The sequence below is a fragment of the Podarcis filfolensis genome, assembly GCF_964270895.1.
Source record: "Podarcis filfolensis genome assembly, chromosome: 7".
NCBI lineage: Eukaryota > Metazoa > Chordata > Lepidosauria > Squamata > Lacertidae > Podarcis > Podarcis filfolensis.
The window spans coordinates 57,077,346-57,098,969 of NC_139603.1; the positions used below are offsets into that span (position 1 = coordinate 57,077,346).

The 21,624-nt window shown below is 40.4% G+C and overlaps 1 protein-coding gene across 7 annotated transcripts; it reads left to right on the plus strand.

Moving 5' to 3' along the window:
- The first annotated feature begins 3,812 nt into the window (after positions 1-3,812).
- Positions 3,813-20,181, plus strand: DNAJC5B (DnaJ heat shock protein family (Hsp40) member C5 beta). 7 transcript variants are annotated; one of them, XM_083624160.1, is made up of 5 exons: positions 3,813-3,982; positions 6,020-6,150; positions 11,306-11,519; positions 13,701-13,872; positions 17,865-20,181. In XM_083624160.1, exons 2-5 carry the CDS (start codon positions 6,044-6,046, stop codon positions 17,957-17,959), a joined length of 588 nt encoding a protein of 195 aa, XP_083480286.1. In that variant the 5' UTR covers positions 3,813-3,982; positions 6,020-6,043; the 3' UTR covers positions 17,960-20,181. The 7 variants fall into 7 exon arrangements, with proteins under 7 accessions (XP_083480286.1, XP_083480285.1, XP_083480282.1 ...); XM_083624159.1 differs by lacking the exon at positions 3,813-3,982 and adding an exon at positions 4,070-4,911; XM_083624156.1 differs by lacking the exon at positions 3,813-3,982 and adding an exon at positions 4,184-4,375.
- Positions 20,182-21,624: the final 1,443 nt, after the last annotated feature.

The window sequence follows — 21,624 nt, forward strand, 5'->3', positions numbered from 1 at the left end:
GGACACATTCTACTCATGTAAAAACATGCTGATTCCCGGACCGTCCGCAGGCTGGATTTAGAAGGCAATTGGGCCAGATCTGACCCCCGGGTCTTATTTTGCCTAGCCATGACATAGAGTGTAACATGGTGGTCCTCCCTTTCCCATTAATTACCTTCAATGCAGTAATCTCTGGAACAACAGAATAAATTCTAAGGGAATTTTACAGTACATGCAGATCATGAATGCACATAGACAAACAGAACTGTAATGTCAAAGCCAACATGGAAGCTGAAGGGAGGTAAAAAAGGAGTTGAGGGACATACTGTAAGGCTGGAGCTTTCTTTTTTGCTTTCATTTCTGTGAAAGCAAATATCCAAATTAAATTCCCTGTACTGGTTAAATTGTTAGAGGCTATTCTTCCACCCCACCCCTTTCCCTAGAAAGCACCCAAACTGTAGGGTTCAGAGGTGGTTTCTCGTTGACCCACTTTGTCTTGAGCTGAACATAAACATCCCGGATTGCTAAATAGCTTTGCAATTGTGGCAATGCATATTCTAGGGACGGGGGACTGCCATATGTTGTTGGACTCCACCTCTCACAATCCCTGACCAATTTGCCATGCTGTCTGATGCTGATGGGAGCTGGAGTCGAACAACATCTAGAGGACTACAGGTTCCTCGTCCCCAAGGAGAGAACTAACAATGGCCAGCGGTTGAAGTGCTACTGCTGAAATCTACTTGGCAATTGTATCAGCTAGCCCTAGATATAGGGTGTGATTATCTAGTAGAGAGGTAAAGGCATTGTGTGGGTATCAACAGAAGTGTTTCCTTTATATTACAAATTCACAGGTTCCAGGAATGAGTTTTTTGGGGAAACAATTACTCAGATTATTCTCCAGTAATGATTCACATTCTATTTCATTGCAGCAGACGTGAAACACATCTCCCTGTTCTTTGTGGAGCAGATACTACTGTTAATTTAACTCAGTATCTCCCTGGTCTTCTGGGAAGAAATTCCAAGTTTCCAATTCATTTTCTCAAGCTTTTTAGTCATCTTAAAAAAAGAGGACTCTAGTGCCTTTGAAAGCTGTGGACATGCTACCAGATACAAGTTTACTTTTAAATAAGCTCAGCAAGTGTATTAGAGGCAGACAAAACAGAGTGAAGGATGAAACCTAATCAAACTGGGATGTGCTGCACTTTTTGGCGTCATTGGCTATCATGCTATAGCAACCTTTATACTCATTAATGTTTTATTCATTATTTCATGGGCCTTCAGAAGGGATAGCCAATGGGCTGCTAGAGTAACAAAAAGTAACCAGACCCCACTGACCTGTTTAACCCCATATGTGAAGGAAGGAAGGAAGGAAGGGAGAAGAACAGCATCCTTTCTAGAGAAAAGTGGTTCAGCTAGAGAAGTATTTCCCCCTTTGCTCTTGTCTTGCTTTTCTTTCCTTCTTTTTATTTGTATGAATAAGAATGTTTGTATAAAGGCATTAACTTGCTAAGGTAATGTAGCAAGTTCTGATTAAGCATCCATACATATACTGGACTCTATTTTAGAAACAGGTATGTTTTTTGTACTTCTAGCCCTTAATTAAAAATGTAATAAATTTGGACTAAAGTGACAGTGATGTGTGTAACTGGTCCTGTAGATGTTACCTTTGTGTTTGTTTTTAAATTATTTGTGCAGAGTATACTCAACAAAAAATGATCAGAATAGGATGCTTATGTTTTTAATCTGTACAAATAGGGCCTAACATTATTTAGGTTTGATCCTTTTCTGTATTAAAATGTAGAATAATGGATGTGGCCATTTACTGTGCTGGGCATTTCTCTTGCAACTGCTTTAAAGCTGAGTTCCAATGCACATTTACTTGGAGATAAACATCATTGACGTCTGTGACTTGCTTCTGAAAAAATGTGCAAAGGATCAGACTACATGAGTATATAACACTGGATCTAGTCAACCTAAAGCCAAGAACCTTTAACTATATGTTTAGTTCCTGCTGAAATTTGAACTTGAGATTTCAATATTAATTTTGGCTGGATTGTGACCTCAAATTCTTGCTTTTACTCCTCTGAATAATTTACATTAGTGTAGATAGCTAAACAATCTTTCTGTAAGTAGGTAAATGGTTAACCAATCCTGCACATAGGTTGCTTAAACCAAAATAAAATTGTGTAAGGTTGGTGCTGTGAAGCTCAATCCTATATAAATTTGATCATACATAAGTTCCACTGTATTCAATAAACCTTTAACCACATTAGTGTGCAGCATTACAGCATGAACCTATGCATGCTTACTCAAATATAAATATCACCAGTGGCGTAGCGTGGGTTGTCAGCACCCGGGGCAAGGCAAGCAATTTGCGCCCCCTAACCCGTGGATTTGCGCCCCCTAACCCGTGGATTTGCGCCCCCTAACCCTAAGCCCCAGATGTTGCGCCCGGTGCGGCCGGCCCCCCCTGCACCCCCCACGCTACGCCACTGAATATCACTGAGTTTAATGATGCTTCCTCTAAAGCAAGCAATTCACTGCACACTTATCTGGGAATAAGCCAAAATAGCTAAAATACAATTTACGTCTGATGCATAGAATTGTACTGTAGATGGTGCAGCCTTCAGGAGAACAGACAGCAAATCTGCAAAATGGGTGACCTACCAAGGAAAGTGGAGCCCAGCAACCTTTAATTATTGTGTACCTGGTGCTTGACAAAAAGTGTATATAGGATTGTAGCTTTAGTGCCATGCAACACAATCCTCTGCCTGTTTATACTCAGAAGCAAATCCTATTGTATCCCTGGTAGTTGTGTTTAGGATTGCAGCTGTAATTACCTGTCTATCTTGCTTATAGTAGCATGTCACTTCCTACTAGCTTCAGAAATTTGAATTCTACTTTAAAGATAGTAAAATTAGCATTATGTAAGAGTGTATACTGTAGAATTGCATTTTAAATACAAATATAGGGAGTTTCATGCAGACGGCATTGTGAAGTTCACAAAAGCTGTTCTGTGTCACTTTTTATTGGTCTCGTCTTATTGCAGATGCTGTTCTCATCTGTTTTGTTGGGTGCAACACTAGTCCCCTTGAAACTATCATGTTAAACAAGTTGCAGACATATAATTCTTACTTAATAACATGCAATGCACCCAGCAACTTAATTATTAAGAGACCTGAAATGACCCCCTCAGGCCCTACAGGAAAATGCTACTGACATTATTTTAATTTAATAGGCATGATCTCTTGTGAAAATTATTTCCTTTGGGTAAGTAATATATCAATAAGCCACAAGTGTTATCCATTAATATGTTTATTTCAATAATGCAGAAAGATGTGATGAATTATAAAATAACATTTTATTTCCTAGTAGAAATGAAATTGTTGTTCTTAAAATTATTAGTTTACTGTGATCCTTATGTAAAATTTGTTGGTTTGTGGAGAAAGCAGATAGCATATGACCATGGTTTATTATCTGTATGCAATAAGGAAATGTCATCATTACAATCTGAATCTCTAGCAAAACAGGGCCAAGTAAATAATGTATGAATTGGTGCAGGATACTATTTCTAGATGAGCAGTTAAGAAGAAGAAAAAGGCTAAGCACCAGTTTTATTTGAAATGGAGTACAGTGCTTAGCACAGGTTGATTTCCATGTGGAAAAGAAAGTAGAATATGCTACCGGTAATTTATTGTGCTAGTCCAAACAGAATCAAATGAAACTAATGAGTCAATCCCAGGCTCTGTAGCAGTTTTTCTTAGGATTGCATCCTAGGATTCCAAACCAGTGTGATGCTACAATGAATGGCCTTGCACTGGCGCCATAAGCTGGTTGCAGTGTCCACCACTGCTGTGCTAGCTTTTGCCCCCACCACCCAGTGTGGTACAACTATACTGCATAAGAGCCTTTATGATACACAGGTAGGTGTTGAGATGCAGGAAAAGGGTATGGTCCGCTCTTACTCTATGAGGAGGCTGGTACAACTGCATCTGAATTGACGGTCAGTACCGCCTCCAGCTTTTGGCAGCCTTCGGCCACAATGTCCTCTCCTACTTCTCACCATAGATGTTTCTTGCTTGCTCATCCCCTCTGGGTCAGAGTGAGAGACAAGCAAAGAAACAGGCCACAATGTTGAAGAGGAGAGGCAGGTCTAGGGGTCTCTTGTTAGTGGGCTTCCTGCTGGGTTTTAGCCTTCAACAACAAGACAAACCCGCCCATGAAACGGGTTGAAGCAGCCACCTCAGGTGACAGAAGCCCCCAAGGAAGTGCCCTTGTAGGTGCCCCCATCTCCTCCACTGCTGGTAGAGAAGTTGTGTGGGCATCTGTGCCGATTTCCAGCAAGATCTCACCAAAAATCGGTGCCAATGTGGGCGCCACTTCTCTACCAGTGGAGGTGGGTGGTATGGAGGCAGTGCTGGCAGGTTGAGTCTTGACACTGGCCCTGTCAGGTAGCAGCAAGTCTTCTAATGAGGCTTCCCTTTCAGACAGGGAAAATCACATACATCTGCCTCCCTTACAGAATGCTAATTTAGCAGTAGCAGAGTGAGGCCCTGTTCCCACCGCTGTGCATAGCTGGTTCAGTATGGGTTGACCCTGAGGTACATTTTAACAGTTTGGAGGTTCAGGTGAGAGAAGGACCTGCTCTCTCGTGCCCATATCCCCCAATCAGGGCCAGCCTAGAACCATTTTGCCACTTGAGGCAACATAGAAAATGGCGCCCCCACTGCCCTGAGGTGACTGGAGGCAGCCTGGGGAAGCCACAGTGAGTGGCAGGGTCAGCGAAGGAGGAAGAGGCAGGGAAGGAGGAGGCAGTGGCAAGCAACAAGCACAGGAGGCAGCAAGCAGTGTGCTCCTCAGCAGAAGGAGGTAGGTTGATCTGGCACCCCTCCCAGCTTCTAGCATTTGTGCAACGTGAAATTAAATACACAGGTATCATTCTTCAAATTTCTGGTGAGAAACAAACCTGCTCCCTCCTTACAGTGCATTGCTTTGCCCTCCCAGAAAACAATTCTGTGGATGCCCGTGCACATGATAAAGCTTTATACCACATGGTTGCTTGCTAATCAGTATTAATGCAAACATGGTGAGTACGCTTTCTGTCACAAGTTCCCTCACGTGACCAGTGTGGTAAAGGTTTGGTCATGCTACTAACTGATAAGTTTGTTGCCTGTAATTAATAGTAATCTGTGGAATGTGTTATTGAGTGGGGAAGGTATTCCCCCCACCCAAGCTACAGAGTTTCATGGCTAGAGTGGCCTTTTAAGAAATGGCTTGTCTTCCCTTTTTTCCACCATGGTTTTCTGATCTTCAGAGTTCACGTTCAAGTTTTGTTTGTGCATTTGAAACATTCAAATATCTGAAGCTTTTATGAGGTATTTTAAAATATTAGATGAAATGTTAGTGTGCTTGATGGTGTGTCTCTTAGTGAGAAACAACAGACGTTTCTTTGAAGTACTTTCCTGTGTGCCTTGTGCGATAAGGTGGCTTGGGCCGAGCATGTGTATAAATTGTCAATCTTTACTTTAAAGTGTAATGTGATGTGATAATTACATAGATCACAGTCACAATGTAGGCAACTAAAGCAATAAAACAAAATAAAAATGTTTACTTTACATCTCAAAATCATTAGGGGACTTTGCAGGCTTGTATTCAACGGTTAATAAAAACACTAGACATGAGAACAGAACAACAATCCACTTCCCTAAGCAAGGAACCAGGAAGTAGTGCTAAAACATTGAAGTAATGAATGGAGGGATAGGTAGGACTAGCATCTTCATTGCACAGCAACAGAAATAGTCACAAACTGGGTGTGGAGCAGCAGCAACCACATAATAGTTCAGTACCAGGCAAAATTCTCTGTATTAAAGCACTTTAGTGCACATTTAGAAAATGGGCAGCTCCCCACATGGCGAATTGGTTGGCTATATTCATTCACTGTGGAGTGTGAAAAAGCATATGCAGGGTATTGGTGCATTTTTAATTTTCATATTTCTCTTGAGAAACACTATCCCAGTGGGCATTCTTTCTTGCACATTAGATTTCTTGGAAATGCTTTAATACGATGGCTGAACAAAGGCAGCGTGCTTTATCTACATCGGGACAAGCACTCTACGAACTTCTGGGTCTTGAGAAGGGGGCATCCCATGAAGAAATCAAGAAATGTTACAGGTATTTATAAAACTTTTAGCATAATCTGATAGTCATTTCACCACCTTCCCCTCTCAACACACACATATTCACATACATTATTATCAACCATCTTTAATATCACAATTAATTTCCATAAATAGCTTCCTTTTGAACTCTTTCATGGACACCAAGTTTTCAAACTATTCTGTCTATAGTTTTGTGGAATCTTGGGATGTTCAGCTTTGAAGCCCGCACATGCTTAAATTAGTTTTTTTTTTCTATCTCTGATGCAACTTCTACACTGTAAAAACAGCTGAGCATTTTCCAGCCCCCACCCACAACAGATATTCACTGTGACCTCTACAGCCCTTTCACACACCCACAAATCTTGCATACAATGTGAACAATTAACTTACCACTGTTAAGAGAAGGGTGATTATTGACAACATTTTCTAGGTTGCTTAATGGCACCACTGCAATAAAACATATAAATGAAATAAAGGCACAGCATCAACACAAGTGCTTAATAATAATAGTTTCCTAACACATATATAAGCCAAGCTTAATTGCAGCTTCAGGATTTGTTGCTTCCACTCACAACAAGGGAGAAGTGAAGCAGAAGCAATTGGGCAGTGTACGTATAAACCATGTTGGGTCAGCAAGATTATAGTGGCACGTGAACATGGCTCCTTGTGTGTGTAGCAGGGGTAGCTAATGTGCCCTTCAGTTATTGTTGGTCAAGGCAGATGGGAGTTGTAGTCAAAAACATCTGGAGGGCACTGTATTGTTGTTGTTGTTGTTGTTGTTGTTGTTGTTGTTGTTGTTGTTAATTTATTTATACCCCGCCTATCTGGCTGGGTTTCCCTAGCCACTCTGGGCAGCTCCCAGTTGAACACCAATAACAATAATAAAAAAGCAACAACTTCAAACATAAAAACTTCCCTTAACAGGGCTGCCTTCAGATGTGTTCTAAAAGTCAGATAGTTGTTTATTTCTTTGATACCTGAAGGGAGGGTGTTCCACAGGTTTGGCGCCACTACTGCCTGGTTCCCTGTAGCTTCGCTTCTTGCAGTGAGGCAACCGCCAGAAGGCCATCAGAGCTGGACCTCGGTGTCCGGGCCAGACGATGGGGGTGGAGACACTCTCCTTCAGGTATATTGGGCCGAGGCCGTTTAGGGCTTTAAAGCTCAGCACCAACACTTTGAATTGTGCTCAGAAACGTACTGGGAGCCGATGTAGGTCTTTCAGGACTGGTGTTATATGGTCTCAGTGGCCACTCCCAGTCACCAATCTAGCTGCCGTATTCTGGATTAGTTGCAGTTTCCAGGTCATCTTCAAAGGTAGCCCCACGTAGAGCGCATTGCAGTAGTCCAAGCAGGAGATAACCAGAGCGTGTACCACTCTGGTGAGACAGTCTGCGGGCAAGTAGGGTCTCAGCCAGCGTACCAGATGGAGCTGGTAGACCTCTGCCCTGGACACAGAATTAACCTGCATGCTGGCTACTCCTGGTGTACAGCATTGCAACCCTTCCAACCTTTGATACTTACATAAGACATAGACTGTCACTATGGCTGACCTTTTTAAATAAAACAGCAGGAGGTGTGTTTTCTTTCTGCTTCTTCTGTGAATTGCTGCACTCTCTTGTTCCTTGAGCAGATTTGTAAAAACTTTGTTCTCCAAAAGTAAAATATCCTGAAGGCTTTCCTTGCTGGTCTCTACAGTTACATATATAGGTAACCATACGGGTAACCATATTTGTGGACTCCTACTTTTTAGTCTTGATGTTGTTTTCACATTGGAGGGGCACAAAGTTTCTCTAATCCCTAAAGGAGAGAGTTGTCATGGAAGAATGCAAAGTGAATTGAATTTTATTTTGTGTTGTACATGAATAGTGATGATTTACATAGCAATCTATGGTAAAACTAACAGTGGTGTTTTATCCATCTTTATTAGCAATTACAGGTAAAAACAAAGACTGCCTCTGAATAAAGTGGAAATATCAAAGGGATTCACACTTAATGGAATAGTTGTAAATACTTGCAAGACAAAATGATGAGTCAGACACTTGGATTTCATTTAATTGATCCTTTAACTTATGCTAATTTGATTCATGAATCTAAAAACCTGCTGCTGAACTAACCAGTTGGCAATGCAGTATAATAATTCTATAATACCTGACTTCAAATTTCCTATTGTTATTAGTTAGCTTGGTTCTTGCCAGAACAAAGCCACCTATGTTATTTAAATGTCAAAACCGTGGTGCTCTTCCAAAGGAAGAGTTAGCATTATTTTTCAGTGACAAACTTTGTTTAATAGGTTACTGTAGATTGCTGGGGCACATTGATATATCTGCAAGATCACCTTCTCCTATATATACTTCTCCAAACATGTGAAGTGGGTGACAGCTAGGAAAGGGCTTTCTAGGTGTTGGTGCCCTGATTATGGGACAGTCTCTTCAGAGAGGTTCACTTGGCACCATATTTATGGTCTTTTCTGCGTCACTTATTTCACAGCAGGGATGATGATGTCATTTTTTGGGGGACTATTTGCCAGTCTTCTACATGCCAAATAAATAAGCTTTCTCAAAGAGAACCCTAATAAATAAAGAAGAAAGAGGTTAAAGTAGCGCATGCTGCCACTTTCATTGTGAAAATTTTTGAAATCCTTTTATTATGATCAAAATGTTGCAAAACAGTGAGGAAACTTTTGAGTTCCCAAAACATTTTCATCAGACTGGATGTTAAGAAAAGTGGAAGCAAGGAATAAGAAAACAAACTGGCTTGGGGCTGAAGTCATATGATATGTATTGGTCAAAAAATATTTTTTGTTGTATAGTCTAAGAAAGGGCATGGCTAAGGAGGCTTTCATGAAGAGTACCTGCACCGCAGAATATGCCACTACACCCACTACTGCAGAGGGAAAAAAATTATTCATCAAAGCCTTTTAAAGCCATTTATCTTTTTAAAAATATAACCTCATTTTGATTTATGTTTGATTCTATATCTGTGCTATTAACTGTTTAGTACCTTTTCTGTCAGAAAGAACACATTTTCATTTTGCTTTTTATTGCATTTTTAATATTGTTGTGTGCAGGAAAAGTGACAAAGTAATATCTGAATTCAGCTCTCACATTTTAATTCTAAATAGGTGTACTTGGAAGTACTGTACAGTAAATCCTAATGGGTTGCAGCCAATGAAGCTATTGTACCCACAGAACGGTTTCCACTCCTTCAGTGGAACTTCCCCTTCCTTCTCCTCCCCATGGGCATAGCCAGGATTTTTGTTAGAGGGGCAGTCTTTTGTTGGAGCGGGCGAGAACCTCAGATTTGTACTTATTTGTATTGATTGGGGGGCACCTGCCCCCCCCAGCTATGCCCATGGGCCTCCCTCTCCCAAATATGTTGTACAAGTTCTTTCAACCCTTCAGAAAGCCGGGGGGAAAGAGGAAGAAGAAATTCCGTTGCATGAACAGAAGTTGCTCCACTTGTGCAAAATGACTTTGCTGAATTCAACCAGCTGAATTCTGACAAATGTACATTCAGTTAACTGGTGTTTAGGACTGTAGACTAAACACCACTGATATTAATGGTTATCCATATTCATAACCATAATCACAGAATAACTCCAGGGAGGAAAAGTATAGTGTACACACCCTGGAAAAAGGTGTCTTGCAAATCTGGAAGCTCATTCTGTCCCACATCATATTTATGGTCCTCAGACTCTTCACCAGGGCTAACAGATTAAAACAAGGGGCACTATCTGGAATAAAGGCCATATGTTTTATGGAATCATATGTAGCTCAGTGGAGTGGAGTCCTTAGATTTGACCACTTCTCCAAAACTAGGATACTGAGTTGGTTCTTAGAGAGGTACAAACAATCACCACACAATTGCTCAACTCCCTTCTAGTCAACACATCCTCACTGAATGGCTGAATAATTTTTCCATATTTAAGGCTAGTTGTAATTTTTTGTGGAACCTTGACCCCAGAGTATCCATGGGCCCCTTTAATCGTGAAACCATTCCTCTCTCCCCCTGCTTGCTGACATAAGAAGTGGAGCCTGAGATAGCTTGTGTTCCACAACCACCAGGAACTTGATTTCTGCTATTGGGGGGGGGGGAGAGATCAGGCCAGTGTCTCAGGTCAGTTCTGGACCCTCTGCAGGGCTGAGGGTGCCTGAACATACAAGTCCCGCTCATATTTTCTTCCATCCAAGGGCTTACTTGGCAGGTATGTTCTGAGAGGATAAAGTTCCTGAAAGGGTGTATGTGGCTGATCTGTCTGGTTTCCTGGCAGGTCTTTGTTTTCATGCTTAAAAACAAACTACATTCTGGATTTTGGGTGAGTTGGGGTGTGGGTGTCTCACAAGAACAAGGATCTGAGAAGTCAATCACTTCTATCGCCACCAGAGGGCACCTTGTAATTACTTGTTTACAAGAAGTCAAAAGGTAGATTAGCCTTCCAAAATCTTTTTTTCTTTTTTTTCTTCTCCCCCTAATGTCTCAACAAATGAAACGGATTTGTAAAAATGTTACATGGAAAAAATACGAGGCATTAGACTTACTTACGTAAAACAAGAAAATCCTTAATAAAATATAAATTAAAAATGTCAACAGTACAACAAATCTTATATAAGAAGCCTTTTTTGTTTGTTCATAATGGGCTCCAATGATCTCTATATCCTGATGCCACATGCAGGATCTTTCTATCCCATTGAATTCTGGCACGAGTTGTCAGAAATGTCCAAATGCCTTTGGAACAGTCAAATGCATGCATGCATTCCAACATTACAAATACATGCATTTTGCAGATATTCACTATGTCTTCTGGTCAGTTCTTCACTCATATTACTGAAATCTCTTTCCTAACATGTGCCACTTATCCTCTAAGGATTCTTAGACTTCATTAGGCTAGCAATCTACCATTATCTGTTCATATGTGAATAACAGTTTTGACATAGTTGAGCTGCTTGGATCCGTGCCTAAAAAGTGTGGGTCAAGTGGCAAAGCACTCAGACCCATGCTTTCTAGCATCGGAGAAGCAGAAGTGTGGACAAGCCCTTAATCTAGAGTATGTAACCTGCATGTCCTGCTCAGGAAAGAAATTTGCTTCCAAGTTTCTAATGTAATCTTTTTATCTTCATCTTTTCTTGCTGTTCATCAAAGTTTTCTTTATCATTTCTTGCCTATTTAAGGAAGTTGGCCCTGAAATATCATCCTGACAAGAACCCTGATAACCCAGAGGCTGCAGAGAAGTTTAAAGAAATCAATAATGCTCATGCTATACTAACTGACGGCTCCAAAAGAAACATATATGACCAATATGGATCGTTAGGGCTTTACATCGCTGAACAATTTGGTGAAGAAAACGTCAATACATACTTCATGCTTTCGAGCTGGTGGGCAAAGGTTAGTACTTGAATGCAAAGGTGGTTCATCTTAGCTCAGAGTATTGACTCAGAGACACAGAACATTTGGTTTTGTTTGGTCTATTCTTCCTATTGCAGCTTTCACAGAACCTGACAAGCTTTGCAGAGTTCTAGTAGGTAAGTCAATCTAAAACAGGTTTCAGTATCGGGCTTTGTTGAAATGGCTGGTGCATCTCAACTGTTTCAACAAGTATTATAAAAAGTATAATGAAGCACGCTTTCAGGAAAGTGCTTATTAAAGGATGTTTCCTTGTCCCTTTCATTTACTAATTAAATATGCTACATGCCACTTTTATCGCCTCAAGACATTAATTATATCTGAAGCTGGAGCTCCAGGTTAATTTTGACTTTCTTTTCAGTAATGACTAAATGAAAATGACTCATAGCTCAAAGTGAAAAGTCCTCTTGGTGTGACAACCAGCTAATAAGTTTTTGCAGTACAAACTTAGCCCTATTCTGGGCTATATATGGCATAGATTATGTGGAAGCAATAGTAATACATAACACCATGTACGATTATGGCACACCTTGGGTGCCTTGTGAAGGACCTGGAAATAGGAAGTTGAAGATGTGGGGAGCAAGAGGAACATAACAGTACAAACTGAACTAAGGGAAATGAATCTTGCGTCTTTAATGACATCAAAGGCCTTACTCATTTGGTTTGTTATGTAATTGTAAGAATTTGTCATTTGTGGGTGTACATATCACAAACATTAGCATTTGAATTAGGGCATGACCAAACACATTAGGCCTAAGGCATTAAAAAATGTGCCAGATCTCACACCTAATGTGTTATTCTTGCAGCTATTTCTAGTTACAAAGTCTTTGGGCCAGAAGAAATTGTTAATTTAAATAGAACATAAGACACATGAGACTTGCCATTTTGCAGAAGAATGAGTTTTCAAATGAATATTATGTCATACATTTATTTTTACTTCCATGAGCTATCCTCACACTTTGGTTTTACCAGATTACTCTCATGAAGGGATTCCACCTTATGGGTCTCCCAATCTTTTATAGCCACATGATTGTTAGCTATTTGCATATAGAACTTTCCCCACCATTGAGAAGTGGTCATAGGGAGAGTTGCTGAATTTCTGCCTACTATTCAGCTATTAAAAATATAAAGTCTTTAAAAGGCATAAGTTCTAAATATAATCAGTTCCAGAACTGTCACAGCTGACACTTCTTTCTATTAGCACAAAAGGATTCACTTCTCCCTGTTTCCATTCTGGGTATTTGTTGTTTAATATGGGTAGTATTCAGCTAAGGAGAGTAAACCCATTGAAATTAATGGACAGAACTTAGCCATGTTCATTAATTTCAGTGGGTCTACTCTGAGTAAACCTAAGTTGAATAATACCTTAATGGGCCAGATTCAGCTACCCTGGTCTGCTAGCACAACATGGCTCCCCCTCCCCCCACCCCAATCCATTCTGGAGTATTGGGAGAATCTGCAAAACAGCACATGGGAGGAGAGGAGAGATTGTTCCATCAAGCAAGCAGAAATGCTTGCACTGATAGAACAATCTCCTTAACACTATGTTGAATTCCACCTTGTATCTTTGTTCATAAATGTGTTTTTTATAAATAAAAAAACTTGTACATAAATAATAAAGCAATAATAAACCATTGTGGTTATTTTCTCCATAGCTCCATGAGATCCTGCCACACGGTGCTAAAATTTCATCTAGTCTAGCATTTTGTTTTCCACAGTAAAGACAGGTGTTTAGCCAAAAAGAAGCATAAAAAGAAGCTTTCAAATAACATAAGTATCCAAGCCAGTCATCAGTTTACATGCCTAGGTTAGAGTCCAGTGTATCTTGTTTTATCCTCGTTTGGGACATGCGCTTGTCTTAGTCAATTGGCCAAAATCAATTCAATTGGCCAAATTTTTTTTTAAAATGACCTACTAACTCTATATTCAAATATGTCACAAATTACTCACATAAATATGGGTGGAGGGCATGGTCAAGGGCTTCATCAGCCTAGGGCCTAGTCATTAGTACCGTCTGTGGACTTATTTACAAGGCTACTCTAGACCAAACACTGGGCATTTGCACAAGACAGGTGAACAACCATGTGAAACACAGTTGTGGGCATTAGGTTCCCATTCCTATATCTGAACACATTTCCCTTCCTCTTTTCCGCTTCCTCTAAGGGCCTGTTTGCAATCTGTGGCCTGTTGACCGGATGTTACTTTTGCTGTTGCTTGTGCTGCTGTTTCAACTGCTGCTGTGGAAAGTGCAAGCCTAAGGCACCAGAAGAAGATCAAGAATTCTGCTTGTCTCCAGAGGATCTAGAAGAGCAAATTAAGACAGACATGGAAAGAGGTGCTTATTATTATGGGGATGTAGATATACTATTAAACAACAAAAACAACAAAAACACTGTTATTTTCTCAAATACATACCCTGGGGTTTCACTCCAGCTGTTTAGCTTTGGTGGTGTTAATTTGAGAAAGGATACTAACTTGAAGGAAGTGTTAATTGAATTCCTCTCAGCCTGCTGTACAGGTTACTTTAAGTGCCCAGTGGTGTGCGGCTGCTTGTTAATGTCACTGTTAATCTCTGTGGGTGTTTGTCCCTCTTTTCAAACTAAACATCTTGAGGATGTTAATTTCTTCAGGCATAGGTTGCAGCACTGCCTTTGTGACTTTTTCACTGCAACCTGGTATAACCTTTTTTCTTAAGAGAGTTACTGTGCCTTGGTTGATGAGAAGCAAAAGTTCAGCAGGTGCAGCTCCCCTACTCATGCTCGAAAAGCTGTACCTGTGGAATTTATTCCCCTCATGCACTTACAAAACATGATGGATGAGAAGCAAAAGTTCATCAGGTGCAGCTCCCCTACTCATGCTCGAAAAGCTGCACTTGTGGAATTTATTCCCCTCATGCACTTATAAAACATGATGTTTCTGACAGGCAAAAAGCTGAATACAGACTCTGATTTTCTCAATGTTTGGAAGCAAGGAGCTTTGCTGTAATGTATTGCTGTGGGGAGGCTGCTGAATTAGAGGGGAAACACTCACCCACCCCAGTTTGAGATGACATTTAACACTGTGCTCATTTTCAGTGTTTTTGTCTTACCAACAAGAGTGCTAAAAATGAATGCCATAGAACCTGTTAGTTTCTAAAGACCATGGAGTATTTTTTGTAAGAATTGCTTTTGCTAGCTAAGAGGCAAATTGGATATTATAAGGGGAAAATGTGGGGGGGGGTTTGAGTTCTCAAATCATTATTTCCCTTATAATACTAATATGCATGCTGAGGAAAGGTCAAGTGTGAGGGAAACTCCACTGGTAGGACCTATAGGGTTGTATTTAATGTTGTACACACATAGTTCTGCTGATGGAACAGGACTTCTGTTTCCTCTCTTCCCCCTATGTGCCCTCAAAACTGTGCTGGAGGGTCCCCCAACCCCCTGGAGCTTATTTTGGCGTTACGCTGGAGGTGCTGAAGTGAACAGGAGAGGAAGAAACTGTTGTGCCAGTGGAACTGCAATGTTGGATATTGACCGTATGCTTCCCCCGCAGGTGTCTCTTGTGCAGTTTTAAAAACTGTTCTCGCCCACCCCACCCCCGGTCAGGCTCTAAAAACAGACATGAACCTGGCTAGGGCAGAGGAGGCCATTTGCAGGAGAGCTTGCAGAAAATGTTACACAACACTGCTGCCTGTCCCCTGCCGTACATGCCTCCTGGGTTCCCCATTATTTCAACAAACATGTTAGGACTACATTTTCACTAAGTCAGCCCCTTGTTTCTGTTTTCACCATTATTCCATTGCGACTCAGCAGTCATGTTGCTGAGGGGAGTGAGAGCTCTTCTACATAGCTATCCTAAAGCTGTCTCTTTTGAACTGAAAACATGCACAACTTAAAATCTAGCACCTGCCTGGGATATTTCATATTACAGGAAGAACAGGCTGAAAGAACCAGGCATAGTAAAAAAGAAAGAATGGGGCTGTGTGACAAAGATTCCCAAGGAGACTCTGAGCCTTTCATTTCTTCTGATAATATTGAAATGTATTTGCTGCAGCTTCACAACTATATTGGGACTGCCCTTTCTGCATTTCAAGTAGCAGTTAAATGCACAGAGACGTTTTCAAGAAAAAAGGAAGTGGAAACATTAACAGAAGGATGAATTAAATGACCATCAGAACTTTCACAGCATTGATTCTGAGATAATAAATTTGGAGAGGAGGGGTAAGACCCAAACACAAACATATTCAGATCTCAGGCTATTTACATAAACATGATGGAAATTACAGTGTTTCTTATTCCAGGAAATCAGATTTGTCCACTCTTGTCTACATCTGAACATGTAATAGCAAATGATTCTGCTGTAAGGAAGGAGGTGTCATTTCAACTGAAATGGGAGTTGAAAGAAAATGAATTTTAACCAATACAGGCTGATGATGGCAGAAACAATGTACTTGATTGAAAATGGTGAACCCTTTGCAGGATGCTAAGAGATCTATCCCTTTACCATGGGATTTATTCCTGGGTGTGAGGACTGGCCATTGCCAATTTGCATCTATGTTTTATTCATTTATGCAGAATTTCAATTGCCTAACAATGAAGCTGAGATAAAACAAATGTAGACCAGGTGGCAATTTTAATTTATGAGAAATTCAAACTTGAATGTCCTCAGAATTCAAGTTCAAATCTTTCTGAAATCTCAAGGATGAATTCCTTTAGGATAGGAATGTTCTCTGCCATGAGATTCGGAAGACAGCTATGACATACGTGTGGTCAAACCTTGCCCATCCTGGCAAGACAGCCAGAGGGGGACTGGCCAAATGGGCAGAGAAGCTGATTAATGCTTCCTTGAGAATGGGAACTGTACACTCTAGTTTGAAAACTGCAGTCCTTCATCTTCAGCTGAAGAACCTCCTCGAGGTCTTACTGTATTGTACAATTACCAGTCAGTATTCAATTTTCCAGTTTGGAGAAAATGCGCTTGAATGTGCGTTGTGGTGACACAACTCCAAGATTTCCTGCATAAAAATGATCATCTTGAACCATTTCAGTCTAGCTTCTGTCCTGGTTTTGACAGTGGAATAATCTTGATTTACCTAGTGGATATTCAATCTATGTTACAAAGTAGGGCCCTTCCAAACTGGTGTTTTATTGCAAATGTATTCTGTAATATGTTTTTGACACATTAGTGCATTAGCAATGAGTTTATTCTGCTTCAGTTTGTTCTACAATGTTGCCCCAATGCTACAGCATTATTGCTGTCCAGAGGAGCCATAGCTCAAGAAAAGCAGGACAAAAACAAACCAGAACATTTGTAATATTAAAAATGACAGGATTTCAGCAGGAAGTTGTGGGACATGCACTGATTGAAAATGAAGCAGTGTGATTGCGCCAAAACTTTTGCAGGTGCAAATAGCCTTGAAAATGAGATCGTGTGTGACCACCCCAATAACATCATGAGCATAAAGCATCATGGATGTACAATTAAAAGGATGTCTGCAGGGGCTCCTAGAGATGATGACTGGATCCCTGATGGTTCTCGTGAACCTCTAAGTAACTTTTGATACTATCAACCATGGTATCCTCCTGGCTCATTTTACTTGGTACAAGATTTTATAGTATGGTTGGTCCTTCATGGAGAGTAGTGCTGGTGGACACCTGTCTGGCCTTTCACCTATGGTATCCCTCAAGGTTTCATTTTGTCCTCTATGCTAATTATCATTTACATTAAAATTCAGGGAGGGATCATCTGGGTCATGCCTGTCACTGATATGCAGATGGAGTATAGTACCATCTCCTTACTGTCTTGGTTGGGGAAAGCTGTGGAGGTTCTGAATTGTTGCTTGAAAGCAGTGATGCAGATTGCTTGTGGGTAAATAAATGGAAACTGAATCTGGACAGTTGTTCTTGGAGTGCTTCCAGACATAGGGCTCTTCATGCTACTAAATAATTGCTGTAAGTTACATGCTGGCTAGCTGTCTGTGGGACTATCTGGGAGAAGGGAGAGTACATGGAAACATCAGCAGAGATTAGAGGTTAACTGAGGGCCAGGAAGGAGTGGATCTTTCAGCTCCTAAATAAGTTTCCAGGCTCAGTGGCTTCATTCATCTAAACTCCAGCCTTTCTGAAATGGACTTCATTGTTGTCCTCTCACTTAATGTAAGAATTTAAGCAACTGCTTACTTCTCTCCTAATGGGACTTTAAAACGACTAACCTTGGTTGACTTGTGCCTATATATGATAGCTGTCATAGGTGGGCAAGTAGCCATTCCTGGCTGAAGGTCAGTTTTCCATACCTTGGACAACAGATCAGAGAGACTGCTAATGCTTGATTTCTCCTTTGTTTTAGATGGGGAAACTCCAATTCTGCTTCAGCCGACAAATGCAACTGAGAAAACCCAGCTTATTGGAGACAGTCGTCGCAGCTACCACACCGATTCATAAACTAGAAGCCATTGGAGTCTGACGGTCACCAAAGAAGTTATGGATTGTAAAGTACTGTTACAACATTTTCATATATGGCACTAGGACTGCTGCATTCCTGTGCACACTTAGGTGGAAACAAATCCCACTGAAGTCAGTTGAGACCAGCTTCTGAGAGAACACGCATAGGATAACACAGTAAGAGCTTATCTGAGCAAATCAGGTGTGTTTCTGTACATGTATGCAAGGAATATAAAGTGGGAAATAACCATTTTTTAAAATGAATATGCGTGCTAGAGATATCAGAGATATAGAAAGCTGTTCTAGTGTCATGTGTGAAAATGTCCCTAGTCTTCGGCATAATTGCACTTGAGTTGTGCTTTAGACAGAGGTGAGTTGGACATAGTTTCTTCTTTAATCCTAGGAGTGTTAGAACTTACGGCTGGTCCACACTTCCATTTGCCCTGCTGCTTCCCCTGGGAAAACAAACAAACAAACAAACAAACAAACAAACAAACAAACAAACAGAAGTGTGGACAAGCCCTTGGTAGACCTGTCAGATTCTTTCTGTAGTACAGGACTTCAACCATATGAGCCTTAGTGTACTCCCCCCCAACCCTAAAATCTTTTCAGAGCCATTGTACATTTCCCCCATCCTTTTAGTTACTGGAAAGAGGAACCATTGTTCCATTTGGTGAATATATGTATGTGTAAAGTGAGATGTAAGGCTTAAATGATCTTCTCATCCATGGAGGATCATTGTATGATTCAGCTCCTTAGAAGAAGGACTAGGCACCAATTCAAGTAATACATAAAACTGCTTTCAGGTCTGCTGGGGTTCAGTTCTAAGCAACTAGTGTCCAGTTAGAGACTCCCAGTAGACACTGGCAACTGTAAATAGTTCAAAAATTGTCTTATTTCTCTTCACCAGATGAAAAGCCTGCTCTATATCCATGTTCTGGGCATGCATGGTCCATTGATGGATCAGCAGGCTACCTTTGAGCACAAGCCATCTTTACTGCAAAATAAATTGCAACTAGCAATCCATAGTTTTCAACCCTGTATTCACACTTGATGCATGCATGGCAAATGGGAAGTAGCAGAATTTACACATACACAGCTGTGCTCACAGAAACATCCATACAGCCCATTCTGAAGTGTGTTTACTTAGAAGTTGAATGGTATTTACTCCCAGATAAGTGCTCATAAGTACACAGCCCGATCCACCTATTGTGCATAATCTATCAATTTCAATTTATCTGATGTATGTGAGCAGTCCATGTCATCAATGGTTTTGTTTTACCCTAGGACCTAATTAATTAATTAATTAATTAAGGGCTTCATGTTCCTTAAAGAAAATCTCTAGCCATTAGAATATCATAAATTTCAGATAGCGAAAAGGGGAAAAAAGAAAAAAAAAACCAGTTGCCCAGAGATAGTGAGAAACCTGGTAAAGAGGCCATTCCTGGAGCATCCTACTTCTTAGGGAATGGGGTTGAACCAGCCCTGCTTCTATGACCTATATGTAAGAATGCAAACAAGCACTGATTAACTGTGAACTGATAGCTGAGATTTATTTTGCAATAGAAGAATACGTAGTTCAGTGTACATACAGATGTTTCAGTTGAGCTGGACTGTGCACGCATGGCAGAAGAGCATAGAAGCAAGTGTTTCAGTTGATGAATTCAGACACAATCATGGCTGCAACCTTGTGCACGCTTACCTGATAATTTACATGTGAATTTGGTGAGACTGGCATCCAAGTAAAATGTGCACAGGATTAGGCTGGAAACTTGTTATTCATTTGAAGAATGGAAGGAATCCAGAGCAGGAAAAAAGCCAGAATACTACCTTGAGAACAAATGTAGTGATATGCATGGAACCAATCAGTTGTTACAGTTGCAGTCTTATTGTTTGTAAGAGGTCAAGAATAGGATGCATTTTCGATATTCTAAACTCAGTATTTGATATGTTAGTTATTTGGCAACATCATTTATCATTCATCACATAGCTTGGCTTGTTTGTTAATCATCTGTGTTGATGTGTTCACTATTTCAGAAGCACATCAAGTGACTGATAACAAATGAACCTTGCATAACTGGAAATATAAAACAAGTTGTCTTCATTACATCACTCTATACTTCTGAATTTGTTGCTGTACTCATTTCAGAATGTACTATGTACACTGATGTTGACTTTTGCTGTCCAATATATAACATGAACAATAAAGATTGCAAGAGTTACACATGCACCAACTGTTCTTTCCCCCTGCTATGAAACATATTAAATATACTTATAAACTTGGGTCTCTTCCTCTACCTGTTTCAGAACATTGTCTTGTTCATGTTAATGACACTATTTCTCCTTGAGTTTCAAAACATTTTTGACTTCTTCATGCTTTCGACTGTTCAGTTCTCTGCTGCCTTTTGCATCCCTTCTCTCACAATCTATGATGTCTACTGCTGCCTCTTGTTATGCCCTTTCTCATTTAGACTCATATGGCCTCATTTGATTTCATATTCTTTGTTTTGCTGCTTCTCAGCCTTGGTTGTCTTCTTCCTTATATTATTTTTGTTCCTATGTTGGAGCCAGTCAAGACCTCTGGTGCAAATCTTATTTTAAATTTAGGTCAATTTTAAATTTGCAGACAAGGATGCATGAGGGGGTGTCATCTCCCCAACTCTATAGAACCAAGCATATATTAGGTGCTTTACATAAGATACCGATTTGAAAAGAGGAATAACTGCCTAAAATATCCAAACTGCCAATTTTTAGAAGGTAGTTGCCAGAGCAACTTGTAAAATGAGGTAACCATGTGCAGCAATGAATTGCTCAAAATAGCTCCCAGTTTACAAACAGACTCAACCCTGTGCAAATTATGGCTGGTGAGTGGACAGTGGACTAGTGTTGTTGATTAAGGGGCAGCTAAAAATCACTCACCTATAACAATTAACTTCTGTATTATTGGGAAAAGCAATGGACAACTTCAGAGCTTAGCTGAGCCCCAGGGGTTTCACATCTGGCTCAAACTGTATTCTCTCCTAAGGAACTTTTGTTTATGGTGCACCTTAGCTGCTTTCTCCCAAGGGCCAAACTAGACAAGTAGTTCCCTTTACATAGCTGGTTTTTAAAATAAATGGCTAGTGCAATTGGGGCAAACCTCTCCTCCATTTCCTTTCCACCCACATACATGGTCACATGAAGTTCATGAAAAGACTCATGAACATAGCTGTCAACTTTTCCCTTTTCTTGCGAGGAATCCTATTTGGAATAAGGGAATTTCCCTTTAAAAAAGGAAAACGTTGACAGCTATGCTCATGAATCATATGAAATGAAAAATGTCCTTTAAAAATCATTTTTAAGGAAGCAGCAAAACACCACATTTTTTCCCCAGTGCCTGTAAAAGCATGGAACGAAAAAACCCGATCCAACTTTATTTGGCGAAATAAAAACCATTCTTCCCCCCCAAGCCCACTTGTGCTTGTTTTATAACTCTGGCCTAAAGATAAACCAGTTTGACCAGAAATTTGAGCCTTAGCAATGGGGCGCCTGGCGCAATAAAATAAAATTCCACAAGCCACCTACTTGAGCTCTTAATTGATTTAAATAAATCGTTTTGGAGTTATGTTTTCATTTATACCACGTGGTTAACTGGGAGAGGGTGCGTGCGTGCTGGGACGAACCAT